At 42.5% G+C, this 15,588-nt stretch overlaps 1 protein-coding gene across 1 annotated transcript in view; it reads right to left on the bottom strand.

The window, feature by feature from the left end:
• Positions 1–28: 28 nt before the first annotated feature.
• The window catches only part of ATP13A1 (ATPase 13A1), a 37,208-nt gene continuing 21,648 nt past the window's right edge, over positions 29–15,588 (bottom strand). The window contains exons 15-26 of the mRNA XM_087710676.1: positions 15,119–15,229; positions 13,250–13,375; positions 10,726–10,831; positions 10,078–10,277; positions 7,672–7,768; positions 6,773–6,957; positions 5,477–5,591; positions 4,502–4,698; positions 2,744–2,886; positions 2,409–2,520; positions 1,307–1,450; positions 29–445 (exon numbers count right to left, since the gene is read on the bottom strand). Coding sequence (XP_087566802.1) covers positions 335–445; positions 1,307–1,450; positions 2,409–2,520; positions 2,744–2,886; positions 4,502–4,698; positions 5,477–5,591; positions 6,773–6,957; positions 7,672–7,768; positions 10,078–10,277; positions 10,726–10,831; positions 13,250–13,375; positions 15,119–15,229 — 1,647 coding nt within the window. The 3' untranslated portion in view covers positions 29–334. The remainder of the gene's footprint in view (positions 446–1,306; positions 1,451–2,408; positions 2,521–2,743; positions 2,887–4,501; positions 4,699–5,476; positions 5,592–6,772; positions 6,958–7,671; positions 7,769–10,077; positions 10,278–10,725; positions 10,832–13,249; positions 13,376–15,118; positions 15,230–15,588) is intronic.

Genomic DNA, 15,588 nt, shown 5'->3' with positions numbered 1-15,588 from the left:
TTAAATCAAAGAAAAATATTCCTGCATATTCCAAAATGCACTGATTGCCATTTTATTATCAAATCTCATGACCACCTTTCTAGGAGGAGTGAAGAGGCAGTACAAAGGTTAACAACTGCTGCTCCGTTTGGCAGACCTGTGAAGATTAATGTAGGCCCTTGCACAACTTTTGTTGTGGTTTCCAGAATTAACACAATAAAAATCTGCTTGCCAGTCCCCAACTGGAATAAAACAGCTATCAAAGAATAAATATTCCTTTCGTAGTGCTGCATTTCGATGGCGTCTCTTTCTGACTGTCCTTCACTTCACTTCTGCCAAGGGAGAAGAAAGAGTCTCAAGAAGGCACTTTGAGCTTTGTGCTGCCTAATAGGAACTGCAGGATCCAGTCTATGAGCAGAGCAATGAAGAAGTTGGTCACCAGAACTCCAGTGATCACTAGTTTAAACTGAAATAGAAAAATAAAGAAGATGCACCAAAAAAGTCCAAGAAAGAACATTTTTCCTATTGCATTCAAATCTAGTATGTATCAAGCCTGGTATGAAAACTGTTCTGTAGTCTTGAAATAATGATGGGAGCTGATCTTGCTGCTTATTTGATACCAAACTCCAATAACCAAGGAATTTACTAAGCTGGTCATCTGTCCCACTCATAAATTTACTAAGAAATCCATTATTGGTAACTATAAGCAGCATACAGCTACAACCTTCCTTTGGTTATATTTTTTAACTCATTATTACCGGTAGTTGCATGGGAAATTAACTCAAGTTTTAAAAACATAATTAGCTAAGGGCTAGGCAATATAAGATTTCTAAATGTTTCCAATTATATCTACAGTTCTTGCTGCTCACTACATTGCTAGGCCTGCAACTCCTATTCCAAAACAAGGCTGCCTAGACTTGGTCTTACTATATGTGTCTGAGTAATTTTCAGTTCTTCTCCACAAACACATCATACCTAGTCTCAATTATAATTTGCCCTGAACAAAAACAAAAAAATAACCCTGTTTTCTTTTTGTTCTCCCAAGTCCCTGCCTCAAGTAAACATTTTCCTAAGAGAAGTTATAACCAAGCAGTAGATTCAGTAGTTTACAGAATCATAACATTGTGGACCTTCTAGTCCCCTGAGACTATTTTGCATTTGCTGGAAGTAAAATACTCATTAAAACACCTCCAATTCAAAAGGTTTGAAGTTCTCAAACCCAGTGTTAACAGTAGAGTTTTTAACACCCCCCCCCCTTTAATTTCTACAACTAACTGGAAAAAAGGGATAGTGGGGGATATGCTTAGCAAAAGTCTTGCTTACTCACCTCCATTGGGATATCCACAAGTCCAAACTGTTCATTGAACTCTGGGGAGGAGCCAGTCAAAAGGGCGACAATTGCTAATCCTGAAATGATGATGCTCCAGAGCAGAGGTTTGTTTTCCCTTAGGCTTTCCATGAATGGGTGGCCCTGGATAAATAAACCGAAGGCATGGAAAGAAGGCCAAACCATATCAGTAATTTAGGAGTAGAAACAATATACCAATAAAAGCTTATCTATTTTACTGCTGATCAAGATATAATTCATTTGAAAAGACTTTTCTTATAATACTAATGGGTATTTTCATGTCCTAATGCTGTGGCTACATGTGATAACAGCCTCGCCTTCACTGTGAGCTTTATTATGACATGGGAGCACATTTTTTGCTTATAGGTGAAAGTGCAAGTTTGCATCCAACCTATCTTAATCTCAATAGGGCTGAGAAATTGCTGGCACCTTTGAACTCCTTTCATGATTAGATGAGAGCTCTGTAAAAGCTCAGGAGTTTTACTATGTATGCAGCTGCCATCAGGACCATCTAATCTACTTATAATAAATTCTTTATTTTTCTAGAATCATTCCACTTAAGATAGGACAAAGCACTTCAACATTCTGAAATCTGGGCTTGATCCCAGTTTCCATATCTTGTATATGATTTTGGATGGCTAATAATTGAAATGCACGAAAATAAAAAGCACCCAAATTAAAATCAGCAGCCAAAACCATTAATAGCATTCAAACTACAAAATGGGTTCATCCATATGATCTATACCAGGGGTGTCAAGCTCGTGGCCCACAGGCCAGACGTTGGCCATGTCCACCCGTTTCAGCGAAGGAGAAAAAAGTTGTCATCACATAATAATACATAACGGCATGACTTTGACACCCCTGATCTATACTAATAGTTAAATTTCTCCTTGTTCCCCTTGGCATTATCAGACATTTTTTTCTCTAATGCCGTGTTAAAATTTGGTTTCATCATAGCACCTACTACTTTGCATATCACACGCAATGCAAGACCTGAAATGCAACCTTAGGTCCTAGCACTATATGAATCAGGAGAGAGGTATTGGCAAGGATGAAATTATAAAAACTAAGCATATCTTACCTTATAGTTAATGGCAAATGTAGCCATTTGCATGGCCATGGACATGATGTAAACAGTGCTATTCACAAGACTGGGTTCAAACTCCTTATAGAGATCCACAAAGTCTTCTTTCCTTAAAGAAACAGAAAGAGCCTTGAATATTTTTTTTTCTCAGCCCTTCCATGCTTTAGTATCCTCTGGATGACCTGACTTTCCACTCACAGAATTCTGAAAACATTACTGAAAATTCTGGGATCTGAAGGCCACATATCTGGAGAACATCCATATTTCTTTACAACTCTGGTATTTTTACTTCTTTACTTTAACACCCTCATTTAAATCCAAACAGCACTCACTTGGGCTCACTGCGGGCTTGTGCACCTCGATACAGATATACCAGACTGACAAAATGGACCATAAATTGTAGCAGCACTGTAAGAACTGTGTACAGATTGAAGATATTAGGGAGTGGGCGCTCTGGGGAGAGTGTCTTCAGAGGCTGGAAAGAAGAAGAAACAGGTCAGGGTTAGAATTCTACAGGAAGTTAGGAGCCTGACTATTATTCATTTGGGAAGCATCCTGTAGGATGGTTACTTTGAAAAATGACCCCCTTAGGAGAATAAGGCCTGTCAACCGGGTGGAAGAATTAAGACACAGAAGTCAAAAGGAAGCCTATCTTTGCCGTTTCAAATCCATTTTGAACATTGCACACACAGAAGTGCTGTAAACTAGTTCTCATCTGTTTCCAAAGTCAATTTTGACTCCTGGAGACTACTTAGACCAGGGCCTCCAACCTTGGCAACTGTAAGACTTGTGGACTTCAACTCCCAGAATTCATCTGCCAGCGGAATTCCGGGAGTTGGTCCACACGTCTTAAAGTTGCCAAGGTTGGAGACTCTTGGCCTAGAAACTGTAGTTTTTTTGGTAAGATTTGTGGAAGATTTTGGGCCCTTGCGTTCTTCCAAGAGTTGAGAGAGGGAGACTAGCCCAAGGTAAGTTGTGTGGGAAATGACCTTGAAACCGTCAGCCTTGGATTATATGTTTTGGATGCTCTCAGCATGAAGCAAAAGATGCATTTCGAAAGGTTTCAAGCTCACAGCAAAACTTGTAGTTTTGTTGAGTGTGAAACAAAATGTGTCGGTTTCAAAGATACTGTTCCTGAAGCATTGCAATGATGCTGCTTTATCCCCCAACTTTATACAACCAAATCATTGAACAACACATTTAATTTTGATGAGGATATGTCAGGGACAGACAAGGACATCCACTCACCCCCGCTACACACACAAAAGCAAACAAATAAATAAATTATTTCCCGATCAAAGTGCTCATAAATTCTAATCTAAACATTTACTTTTCAGTAGATGAGTATGTATGTACAATGTTTCCTATGGGGGTGGGTGAGTTGGTTTAATGTTTCCAAACTATTTTTAAGACAATTTCCTTGGCCAAATTTTCTGTAATTTGGTTCAGCATAGGTATCTACCCAATTTTACCCCAGGGTAAAAACAGTCGAAATATTTTGAATTTTGTTCCACTGAAACTAAATTTCAGTTCCTGAAATATGGTTTGGGGTTATTGGCTCTTAACTGGAAAAAATGTGAATAGTCTTCACTTATCAACCGAAACAGGAACTGGCAACTCTAACTCTAAGCAGCACAATATTAATTGTGATGACATGTGACCAGAGCATCTTAATTGTCAGTTCCAGTTGCAGCCTTTAAATGTGACATTACATGACTTGTGACTTCCTGATGACTTTCCCCAACTTTCCTTGTCAGAAGCCAGCTGTGAAGGTTGGAAATGGCAACCATGTGACCGTGCAGTGCTTCAACCATTGTAATTATGCACCAGTTGCCAAACACCCAAATTGCAAACACAGGATGATCGGGACATTGTGATGGCTGCAACTTCAATGACCGATCACTGAATGCATGATTTGGTAAGCGAGAACAGTTACCTGCGTTTTCTTTTGATTTTGTGTGCATCCTTACATGCCACAGAACATGCCACAGAACCAAACTTTATAGCCAGCTTACTACTGCCTACTCCACAGATCACATTTCCTATCTTCCCCTCCAACCTGCAATAAGGCATCTTTTTTTCTATCATACCTTGGATCGGGAGATGAAAAGAAAGCAGCCAGCCAGGAGCAAGCCTTGCAACGTAGCCTGGAAGTCACTGAACTTCACACCTTCCAAATAAAGGACACTCTGGCTGTAAGCTAAGATGAGCGCATTCAATGCCAAGATCTTGAACATCTGGAGCGTGGTGACCAGTGTACATCGGCCCTGCTTGATCACATGGCAGACTGCAGAAGAGAGAGAAGGTTTCTGCGTAAGACTGTTTACTTTGCTTTTTTTCATTGCCCTTCAGTCTAGAAAGGCCACTGGAATTGCAGAGAAGGTGATGGCACTTTTTCCTTCCAGCTGTGCTCTATTCACTGCATTTTCTCTAAGGGGCTCAGTCTAGGTTTTCTAAGTCATGATGCACAACATAAACCTAAGAGATAAAAGTCTCCTTCAGCATACAGGATTCTGCTGATTATAACATGAAAATAAAATCACACCGGTTACTGTTCTGTCCCCCCTTCACGGCTCTTAACAAAGGGCAAGACAAATAAACTTAAAAGGAACTTTATCAGTTCTCAGTTCAAACTGGCTTCGAGCCCAAAAATAACATAAATACAGTCTCTGACTCGATAACAGAATGAAAAACAAAACAACTCTTACAAGCAATGCACTTCTCCAGTGTAGCCTTGAATCAGGGTTATAGGAGACACCAAAGCACTTATCCAAGTGTATCAAGCAATGTTGTACGCACAAAGGAACGTTGACTCCTGCGACTAGGGCGTGGCAGCATCCGTCCTTTTATCTCCAAACCTGCCTCTAACAAGCCCCAGCTGCATAATGAATCTGGTATCCCGAAAAGACTCACAGCAGACATCTGCTGAGTCACAACAGGTTACTATCTATTTTTCACTATAAAACATCCAAATGAATATATACCACTGCTATAAAAATGAAGTGTGGACCTTTAAGTGCACTATGTTCCACTCTAAGCATAGACTTCCTTCTTCTCATACTTACTGCACTGTATAGAGGAAAGCTTAGAGGTGAATGGAGCTGCAATACTGGCATCACCCAACTTCACAATGGGTACTTGGTCCTCCTCCAAATCTTTTAGCACCTGGCTGATTCTCTCCTGCCAGAAAAAAAAAAAGGGGGGGGGGGAAGGAAACATCCTTGTTCAATGCACAGCAAGCTCCCCATCAAGCTATTTGTAGCTTGATGGGGTAGTCGTCAACTTACAACCATAATTTGGATCAGAATCTTGATAGTTGAGTTAAACATTCATTAAATGACACACTCATATAACTGCTTTGCTCAATCCCGGCACTGCCAACTGTGGTTGTTAAGCTATCTTACTTTATTAAGCCAAGTCCCAAGTAAGGAATGTAGCGTGCCTCAGGAGACTCTGTTCAGGAGCTAGTATTTCCCACTACCAAAATCCAAGCAGGATTTTCAGCCCCTGAGCAGAGAGACACTTACAAATGACCTGCGCCATGCCCCCCAGTACAACCCTGTCCTCAAGGCATCTCAGGCGCCTTACTATAACTGCCCTGCCTTTACATTCTCTGCATGCATTCTGACTTCCTCTTGTCCCTGGCAGCTGGCTGAAAAAGCTGCCTGCCAAAAGAGTTCAGCTCTCCTCTGTGTGCAGAAAGAACTTCTTCAGCAGGGTGCAATATCTTCAGAATTTGAGTTCTGTTTACGCGTCCCAACATAGGAATTCAGCTCCGCTAGGCAACTCTTTCAGCCAGCCCTCAGGGACAACACCCAAACTTCTCTGTTGGCTTCCCCAGAAAATTAATGGGGAGGCCAGCAGAGAATGCATATAGGAAACACACAATTGCAATTGGCCATAAATGCAAACAGGTTGCCAAGCATCTAGATTGCAATCATGTGACTGTGGGGACTGGTGATGTAATGTTGTGCGATGGCCAAAAAGCAACCTTTCTGAGGCTGTTTCAATTCCAGTCCATTATTAAACGAGCAGTCATAAGTTGAGTACTACCTCTATCTCTAGAATAAACCCCAATATGGAAAACAGCTGTTCTTCAGGAAAAAGAAAGAGAAGAGCACAAACCCTGTTTAATCCAAAAGCACTGGGAATTTAAGAAATTCCAGCTGCACTGAGCTGGAATTCTTACAATTAGAATTTATTTGAGTCCTGTTTCTACCTGCGCTGAATAAGGATTTGTAGGTGAAGTTCTGTCTTTCACCATCATCCCCACCGGCAGTTCAAAAAGGAAAATATATGCAAAAGCATAAGTGAGGCTAGCAGCAAAAGACAAGAGAAGTAAAAGAGAACTAACAACCTACTCGTTGTACAGCAAGTTGCTCCTCCCTAAGAGACATGAGCCTTTGTTTGGCAGCTCGGGAGGTGGGCCTCATGTTGCTGGCAGCAAGAGAAGAGGAGGTAGCAGGTCTCCCATCAGCTACTCCATCACGAGGCTTTTTTCTGCGCTCGGGGATTCGCTCCGGGGCATTGGCTAGTAGAGCCACACCTGCAAGAATGAATCATATCCCTGATGACACAAGCGTGCTCCCGTGAGCTGTTTTCAGGGCAGATGAAAACAGGGCAAAATATGAAGGTTTTAATGGGTCAGAAACCGATGATCATGAAACATGGATAGTAATAATATTTAACATGCTTTGTCTGCTATCATTTATAGAATATGAAATAAAAAAACTACATTGAATGCAGAAATATGGAAACTGACCTTTTTAAACAAAGATTTTGAAGCATAAATGCAAATTTGATTTGGTTGTATAAATATAAATATAATATAAATATATAAATATAATACAATGAATAAATTCATTAAATAAATACATTTAAACAGGATGATTGGTTTAACTTCGCACTGATGGGACTTTTAATCAAACTAATTGATTCACCCCGCAGAATTATCAATAACAAATTAGTTGGGAAGAAATACTACTAAATGTTTAATCAAGTAGTCCAATTAGTTAAAAGACAGTAACAATTGAATAAATTAGACTATAATTAGTCAGCAGATAACGTACAATTTACAGCAACACATTTTAGAATGCTTCTCAGATGCTTGTTCCAATGAATGCATGAATCACTTCAAAATAAAGTAACTTTTTTTAAAAAAATCCCAATTCATGGAAAGTTAATAATGAAGCAATTAAAACTCCCAACAAACAGGAATGGTTTCATCAAAACAACAATCTTTAAATGAATGAACACTCACCCACATCAGCATGCTTCAGAGCCCCCACATCATTGGTGCCATCCCCACACATCAGAGTCACATAGCCAAGTCCCTTCAGTGTTGTGATCACAAATTCCTATAATGGGAAATAAAGAACCAACAAAGAAAATTTATATAAAATTACCTAGGGCACAGGTTCTCAATGATCATAATTCTGTATAGATAGTCCTCAATTTATGACTGTAATTAACTCCAGAATTATGGTCATAAGAGATTGCAGTCGTATGCCAAGGTACCATATGACTACACCTGATTATTTATTTATTTATTTATTTATGGTAGCAGTCCTTAAGAAAGGCCATTCTCTCTAATGGAAACCTTTTTGCTGGAAACTGGCAAAAAAGTTGCAAATTGCGGTCATGTAAACATGGGATGCCACTAACTATCATGTTTGTTTGTTTGTTTATTGGATTTATATGCCGCCCTTCTCCCAAAGGACTCAGGGCGGCGTACAACATTAAAAAAAACACACATATTACAAAAGTTTAAAAAAAATTAGATAGAGTATCCAAAAAACAAACCCAATTAAGATTAACAATAACATTTAAAATTCGATTATAATTATAATTATAAAATCGATCACAAAGGTGATTCAATTGCCAAGCGCCCCAAATGTAGTCATATGACTGCAGAATGTGTATAGCTGTCCTAACTTCAAAAAGAGGTTATGGGTAGATCTGGGGAAGTCCGTTATAACTTCAAACAGTCATTAAATGACTAGTTGCAAGTCAAGGACTATCTGCTATCTCCTAAAATGAAAAAAAAAAGTCTAACAGTCATGAATAGACGAAAGACGTCATCAGGTTAGTATCGGCAAGGAAAAAAATACGTACATATAGTGACCCATTGAATAATTTCAGAGATGTGCAGATGAGTCTGATTCCAAGTCAGCAAGTTGAAATCTTAAGACACCTTCCACTAACGCCATAGCTCCGCCTAACTTAAAATTTGTGGCTCTATTGTGGTAGGTAACAAATTTATAAAAAAAAAAATACATGGGAATATATCATACTGAGTCAGCTTGTTTTGGTTCCTAACATTGCTTATCCTGAAAGAGAACAGTATGATGGTGGATACATATATGTACACTGAGAGCATATGCACCAAAGACAAATTCCTTGTGTGTTCAATCACACTTGGCCAATAAATTATTCTATTCTATTCTATACTGAATGTGTTCTTCCATTCATTTTTTCAATGATGAGCACAGAAGTTATTCTGGTAAGAATTTTTTTCGGCTGTTCAAATCTCACCAGCTCAGGGTTGACTCAGCCTTCCATCCTTCCGAGGTGGGTAAAATGAGGGCCCGGATTGTTGGGGGCAATATGCTGACTCTGTAAACCGCTTAGAGAGGGCTGAAAGCCCTATGAAGCAGTATATAAGTCTAACTGCTATTGCTATTTTCATTTTTATGCACTATTGCACAAATGTATTTAACACTCGCTTTCCCAATACATCAGGGCACTATGTATCAAGTGTCTCCCTCATTTACTGATGCAACAATCCATTGGAAAGCAAGGTCTGCCACAAGCAGTGGCTGCTTTAAAATCAGTCATGAAATTTCAATCATGAAATTAATGGTGTTTCTGGAATTTCTCTGTCCAACATCTTCTCCGTTCTTTCTTTTTAAAATCTAGCAATAATCCAGGGAGTATACTCTGAATTTACAGGAATGAGTGGATTCTCGGGTCTTGCTCAAATACAACTCCCATCACTGCTAGTTTTAACTATACAAGTAGTCCTTGACTTACAACAGTTCATTTAGTGATGGTTCAAAGTTACAACAGTACTGTACAAATGGTACGAACCAATTTCATTGTATTTATTTTGTACAATGACAATAAAGGCCATACTACTGAAAAAAGCGACTTATGACCGGTTTTCAGTTATGCCTTTGCAGCATCCCTATGGTCATGTGATCAAAATTCAGATGCTTGGCAACTGATTGCTATTTATGACCGTTGCTGTGTCATGTGATCGATCCCCTCTTGCGACTTTCTGACAAGCAAAGTCAGTGGGGAAGCCAGATTCACTTAACATCTGGGTTACTAACTGAACAACTGCAGTGATTCATGTGATAACTTTGGCAAGAAAGGCCATAAAGTGGGGCAAAACTCACTTAACGACTGGCTCACTTGACCACAGAAATTTGGGGCACAATGGGACTACCTGTAGCTGCTGAAATGGACTGGAAACTGCAGTCACCACCACCAGCTGGAAGGCCAGTTTCTCCGCAGCTACTGCAGAGAATGGTTAACACCGTACCACTATTTCTGGAAGAGATGTGCCTATTCTCAGGCAAGGTTTAGCAAAATAAACCTGCAATCTTTGCGTCAATCGGCCAAGGAGCAGTTGGGCTGGGCATTAAAGATAAAGACCACTTGCCTTCTGCTTGGGTGCAACACGTGCAAAGACCTGGATGTGTGGAATGAGTTTAAGCAGCAGCTGCGAGTCTGTAGCTTGCAGGTGAGCGAGACCTTCCCCTGTGATGCACAGGTTGTGGTTGCTGGTCAGTTCCCGCAGTGAGTCCGGGACAATTGGGAGGACAGTAGTGCCGTTGATGGACTGCCATTTCCAACTGAAGCCTAGAGCAGAGAAGGGAATTAGGCACAGGGAGGTGCTTGTCTGTTTGGTAGCACTCATGCCGGAAATGTAGTAGTGTTGGATACCAGGGGAATAATGATCCCGGACACCACAGCTTGAAAACTAATCACCAATGGACAGCCTTTGAAAACAACAGCAACAACCAAAATACCACTGAATCCCAGGAAAAAGGGACAGGCCATGGGTGTCAAACTCGCGCCGTCACGTTGCCATCATGTTTTTTCCCTTCGTGGACCTGGGGCGGGCGTGGCCTGCCCATGACACATCCGGCCCATGGACTGCCAGTTTGACACCCCTGGGCTAGGTGTGATGGCTTATATTGTCCTACAGAGCAAATGCTGCATAAGGTGATCACACGCTGTGCAATGTGGCGGCAGCATCTGTCTTCTCTCCCTCCCTCCCCCCCCCAGTGATTTTTGGTTTTTTTACCTTTACTAGGTGACTGCAAAATGAGCGTCTGCTCCTTTTGAGTGAAGTGCAGCTCCTGGGCCACGTGGCAAGCTGTCAGTGGGCTGTCACCTGTGATCATCACTACCTGTAAAGTGGGGTTAAAGGGCAGGTTTGTGCCACCTGACTACAGGCAACGTGCAGGGAAGCTGCTCTGCAGAAACGACGATCTGCTTCAGAACCTCTGCTTGAAGAAGCAGACTGCCATAAAGGTGCGCACACAAGCAGCCTCCTGGCATGTGCTTATTAAAAATGCAGCCCGGCTGATGGGTATATGTTGCCTCTCCCCCCCCCGCCCCCCCCCTACGCAGTTTTAAAAAGACAGTTTTGGTCCTCTGTCTCTCTCAGATAAGGACATCCCATCGTGTCTAATGATCAGTGCTAGTCGTAACTTATAAAGCCCTTCATGGTATTGGACCTGGGTACTTGAGAGACCGCCTGCTGCCAATTACCTCCCAAAGACCCGTCAGATCTCACAGGGTCGGCCTCCTCCGGGTTCCGTCCACCAGCCAATGCCATCTGGCTACTACCCGGGGGAGGGCCTTCTCTGTAGCAGCTCCGGCCCTTTGGAATGAACTCCCCGCGGAGATCCGGACCCTCACCCCTCTCCAGGCCTTCCGGAAAGCCGTCAAAACCTGGCTGTACCGGCAGGCCTGGGGTTGATGAGTTCCCCTCCCCTCTCGACTGGTATGGCTGTGTGATTTTCATGTATTTTAATTATGTGTACTGTGTTTATGTTCCCTTTCCCCTTTGAGTTGTTCACTGCCCTGAGTCCCTCCTGGAGAAGGGCGGCATACAAATAAACCAAAACTAAACTAAACTAAACTAAACTAAACTAAACTAAACTAATCAAGAGGATAAAGAGGGAATGCCCAGGCTGCAAAAAAAGGAAACACTGTGCTTGCCTATGTCCTCCATTCCAAATAGGAGAAATACACACTATGCAAAAAAAGAGCTGTTCACCTTCCATAGTAGCAATACTATGCTTGGAAGCTTGCTTGGGTTGCTCAGTTCCCAAAGGGAAACGGGATGCCTGACTGGGTGTGGGTGTTTTTTCATCTGCTCCTGCAGGATTTTGTTTTTGTTTTTGTTTGCTTAGCTGTTCTTTAAGACCCAAAGGTGCTTTCTTTCAAGAGGCACCTGGACTTTCTGGTGTTTCTTTGAAGACGTTTCACTTCTCATCCAAGAAGCTTCTTCAGCTCTGACTGGATGGTGGGGAATGGAAGGATTTCTACTCCTTGCAGACAGCTGGTCACTTGCATTATTTTCAGAGAGTTGTTAAGGTCACCTGGAGGTTTATCTCTGTCCTCAGGGTCTCCTGAGTGGTGCAAATGAGTGTGGAGCCTTCTTGGAACTGTTGAAAGGACTGTGTGGTAGATTGGAGATAGACAATGTCATATCCCTCCCCCTCTGTTGAGAGAGGGCTGTTCAGTTTTGACTTAGATGGCCTCTTTAACCCCTCTTTCAAACCAGCGATCCCCTCTGTCCAAAATATGGACTTTGTTGTCTTCAAAAGAGTGGCCGGTGTCTTTTAAATGCAGATGGACTGCTGAATCTAGTCCTGATTGTTAGTTCTCCTATGTTGTGCCACGTGGCACGACAAAACCGCGCTCAACTAAAGCGCGCCCGATTAAACCGCGTCGCTGACATCATCAACAGGGCGACAACAGCGAGCGCGGAGAAAGAAGGGCGCTTTAAATAGCACTTTGAAAGCAAGCCGATTCAACTTAAGGTAAGGGTTAGGTTTAGGGTTAGATTAAGGGTTAGGGTTAGGTTAAGGGTTAGGTTTAGGGTTAGGTTAAGTTTAGGGTTAGGTTTAGGATTAGGTTTAGGGGGGTTAGGTTTAGGTTTAGGGGTTTTTAGGTTTAGTGTTTACAGCGTGCTTCTGTCTCCGCGCTGTTGTCGCCCTGTGATGACGTCAGCTACGCGGTTTCGTCGAGCGCGCTTTAGTCGAACGCGGTTTTGGGGTGGAACCGTTGTGCCGTGCATTTATGAAGTGGTTGTTTATGCTTTGGTTCCAGTTTGCACCACTCAGGGACCTCAATGACACAGATAAACCTCCAGGTGACCTTAAAGAACGCTAAAGGAATGCAAATGTCCAGCTGTCTGCAAGGAGTATCAATCCTTCCACTCCCCACCATCCAGTCAGAGCTGAAGAAGCTTCTTGGATGAGAAGCGAAACGTCTTCAAAGAAAAACCAGAAAGTCCAGTTGCCTCTTGAAAAAAGCACCGTTGGGACAACCACAACCGGGATGCCTGAGAATGTCCGTATACTCTTCTTGAAGAGTTATTCTGCTGCCCTAGCCAATTTATTTAAGACAAAAAGATGCTGTAATATGTTTTATCCCTTTGGACTGGAGGAGGTGACAAAAGAGCAGGGCAGATCCAACAAACGTGAAGAGGGGGAGGAAGAATTAGGAAGAATTCGTGAAATTATGCAAACTGGCTCAAACATTTGCCTAGGCCCCTCTTCTTGGTTCCGTCCAGTTTCTCAGCCACAACTCACACGGTGGGAAGCGTTAAGTATATCACGGATAACTGGCTTGGAGTCGACTTTAAGAGGGCAGGAAACCACAATGAAGCCTGTGAACTTCAAGTCACATTCCAGGGCCTCCCGCTTTATTTCTCGTGCCTTTGGATAGGAAACACAAAAGCCGATTATAGCTAAGACATTTTTACAATAATGTAACACTCCCCCAATCTCAAACTCTGCCCCCCAATAAATTGAAACTTATTGCACGCCTTCCTAAAAGTCACATAATTAAGTGTATTTAAGGAATAAATCCAGATTATATTTAAATATTTTTGTTCCTCCCGGCTCCAACATCTTTACGACTTCCAGGTTTTATGATTCTACTTTCATTCCATGTTTGTTCTGATTTAATAATATACCTACGTGAGCCTTGATTTCCAATTGGTTACGGATTTGGGTCTATTGCATCCCATACAATAACCAATGTGCCTTTTTTTTTTAATTAAACAAAGCCAACCACGCCATAATACAACGCATGAATACAATCTCTGCCAGTAGGTCCCCTTCCTAGAACAACCCATTCCAACACAACTGCCCCCCTCCCTACTTTTCTCCTGCTCTTTAAATTCACTGGAAACCATCTGTCCTCAAGTTTAGTTCTCAGTCTAAACTTTGCAGTGCATTTCAATTTAGGAGGGTTCATATCCCAGAACACTCTCATCATACCCAGGAAGCTAATTCACACCAGTTGCTCCATTCATGCTTTTTGCTTTGCTTGCTTCTCTCCATATTGCTTGCTTGCTTCCTGGTCTACAGCGACAGCAGGCTGTACCCCCTGATTTGCACAGTTCTGTACAGTACTGCAATCGCTGACGAAAGGCTTTGCTATCCAAGGCCATGCTGCCTGCACTTCTACGGCTAATTATTTTGCCCTCTTGCTCCCTTTCTAACTCCCTCACCCTCTCCATTGCCTTGTGCATCTGTTACAGAGCAGCTTTCCAAGTAGCAACCATTTGCCACTTGCCTTCTGAGTGCTGCATCATAATCAGTGGTGGGATTCAAATAATTTAACAACTGGTTCTGCCCAGGGTCAGTTTGGCTGTTGTGGGAGGCATGTGGCCCATCTCCGGCGCACATGTGGGACAAGCCTCCCGCGACGGCTAACCAGACTCTGGGAGAACCAGTTGTTAAATCCCCCTCCCCCCTGCTATCAAAGGGGATCCTGGGCACTGCTCTGCAATGGAGGAACAGGAAACGCAGTGGCTGACACGAGGGAAGGAAGAAATCGGCCTTCTCCTTCCCTCACGCTGACTGCTCCGTTGCCCTCTTCTCCATTGCAGTGCGGCGGATCCACTTTGATAGCCGGAGGTGGTGGTGGCAGCAATTTAACAACCAGTTCATGCGAATCGGTCCGAACCCACTGAATCCCACCACTGGTCACAATACTGCCTAAGCCGCCACCACCCCTGCCCCTCAAAAGCAGACTTAATTGTAAATTTGCCACATGAATGAGAAGCGGCCTTCCCTCTGCTTATTTAGAATTCTGTAGTTCTTTCCGACAATTAGAGGAGAGGAAGGCTTCACATTAAGAAAGGAGGCACTGACAGACTTTACTCTTCTGTCAGTCTTCAATGAGACCTCCAGAATATGCAGAGGATGGTTTGTGACTAAGAAGAAAATGGAATAATTCAATTAAGTTGGCTGCTCCCAGTGCTCTCCCCAGCCCAAAGTGTGACATGAAAGGAAAGAACACCCCATTTTCAAAAGGGAGCACATAAGCCATTACCTATAAATCTAACGGGATTATTGAGTTAGATAGAGTATCATTCATTGAGTGTATGTCCCAAAGCACCAATATATCTTATGGCACATACGAGCTGCGGGGGAAGTTTTGAAACTTACCTGCTGATGAGTGAGGTGCCCCAATTCTTTGTAGCCAAGAGCCAAAACTCTGGCTCCCTCACGTGAGATCTCTGTGTGAATAGCATCATAGGTACTTGGGCACTGAGAGAACTGCACAAAAAGACAGCAACCATTACAATAAATACTACCGAGAGAAAAATCACTAAGCCAACTCATAGTTGCGTTCACATAGAAGGGTGTGGCGGTAGGAAGGACAGACATGTCACTATGGGATACAAAAGAGACTTCCAGCACGCACACCGAGAAGTTCAGGGTCCTCCTAACTGGACACACACACACACACCAACGAAAAGATTCAGCCAATGTTATATTGCTCCAAATGAGCATCCTTCCAGGTATGTTGGCATAATGGCTGCCAAATTCGCAGCCAATGATGATGGTTGAGGATACTGGAGCAATAGTCCTAATATAGCTGGAGGGTACCAGGAGTGTTGGAGGTACCTGCTCTA

Source organism: Thamnophis sirtalis, unplaced genomic scaffold (genome assembly GCF_051295495.1).
Source record: "Thamnophis sirtalis isolate CommonGarterSnake01/CBP01778 unplaced genomic scaffold, rThaSir2_p1.2 scaffold_3, whole genome shotgun sequence".
NCBI classification, from domain to species: Eukaryota; Metazoa; Chordata; class Lepidosauria; order Squamata; family Natricidae; genus Thamnophis; species Thamnophis sirtalis.
The sequence above is the reverse complement of the archived record's forward strand: the minus strand, read 5'-3'. Positions and strand labels throughout refer to the sequence as shown.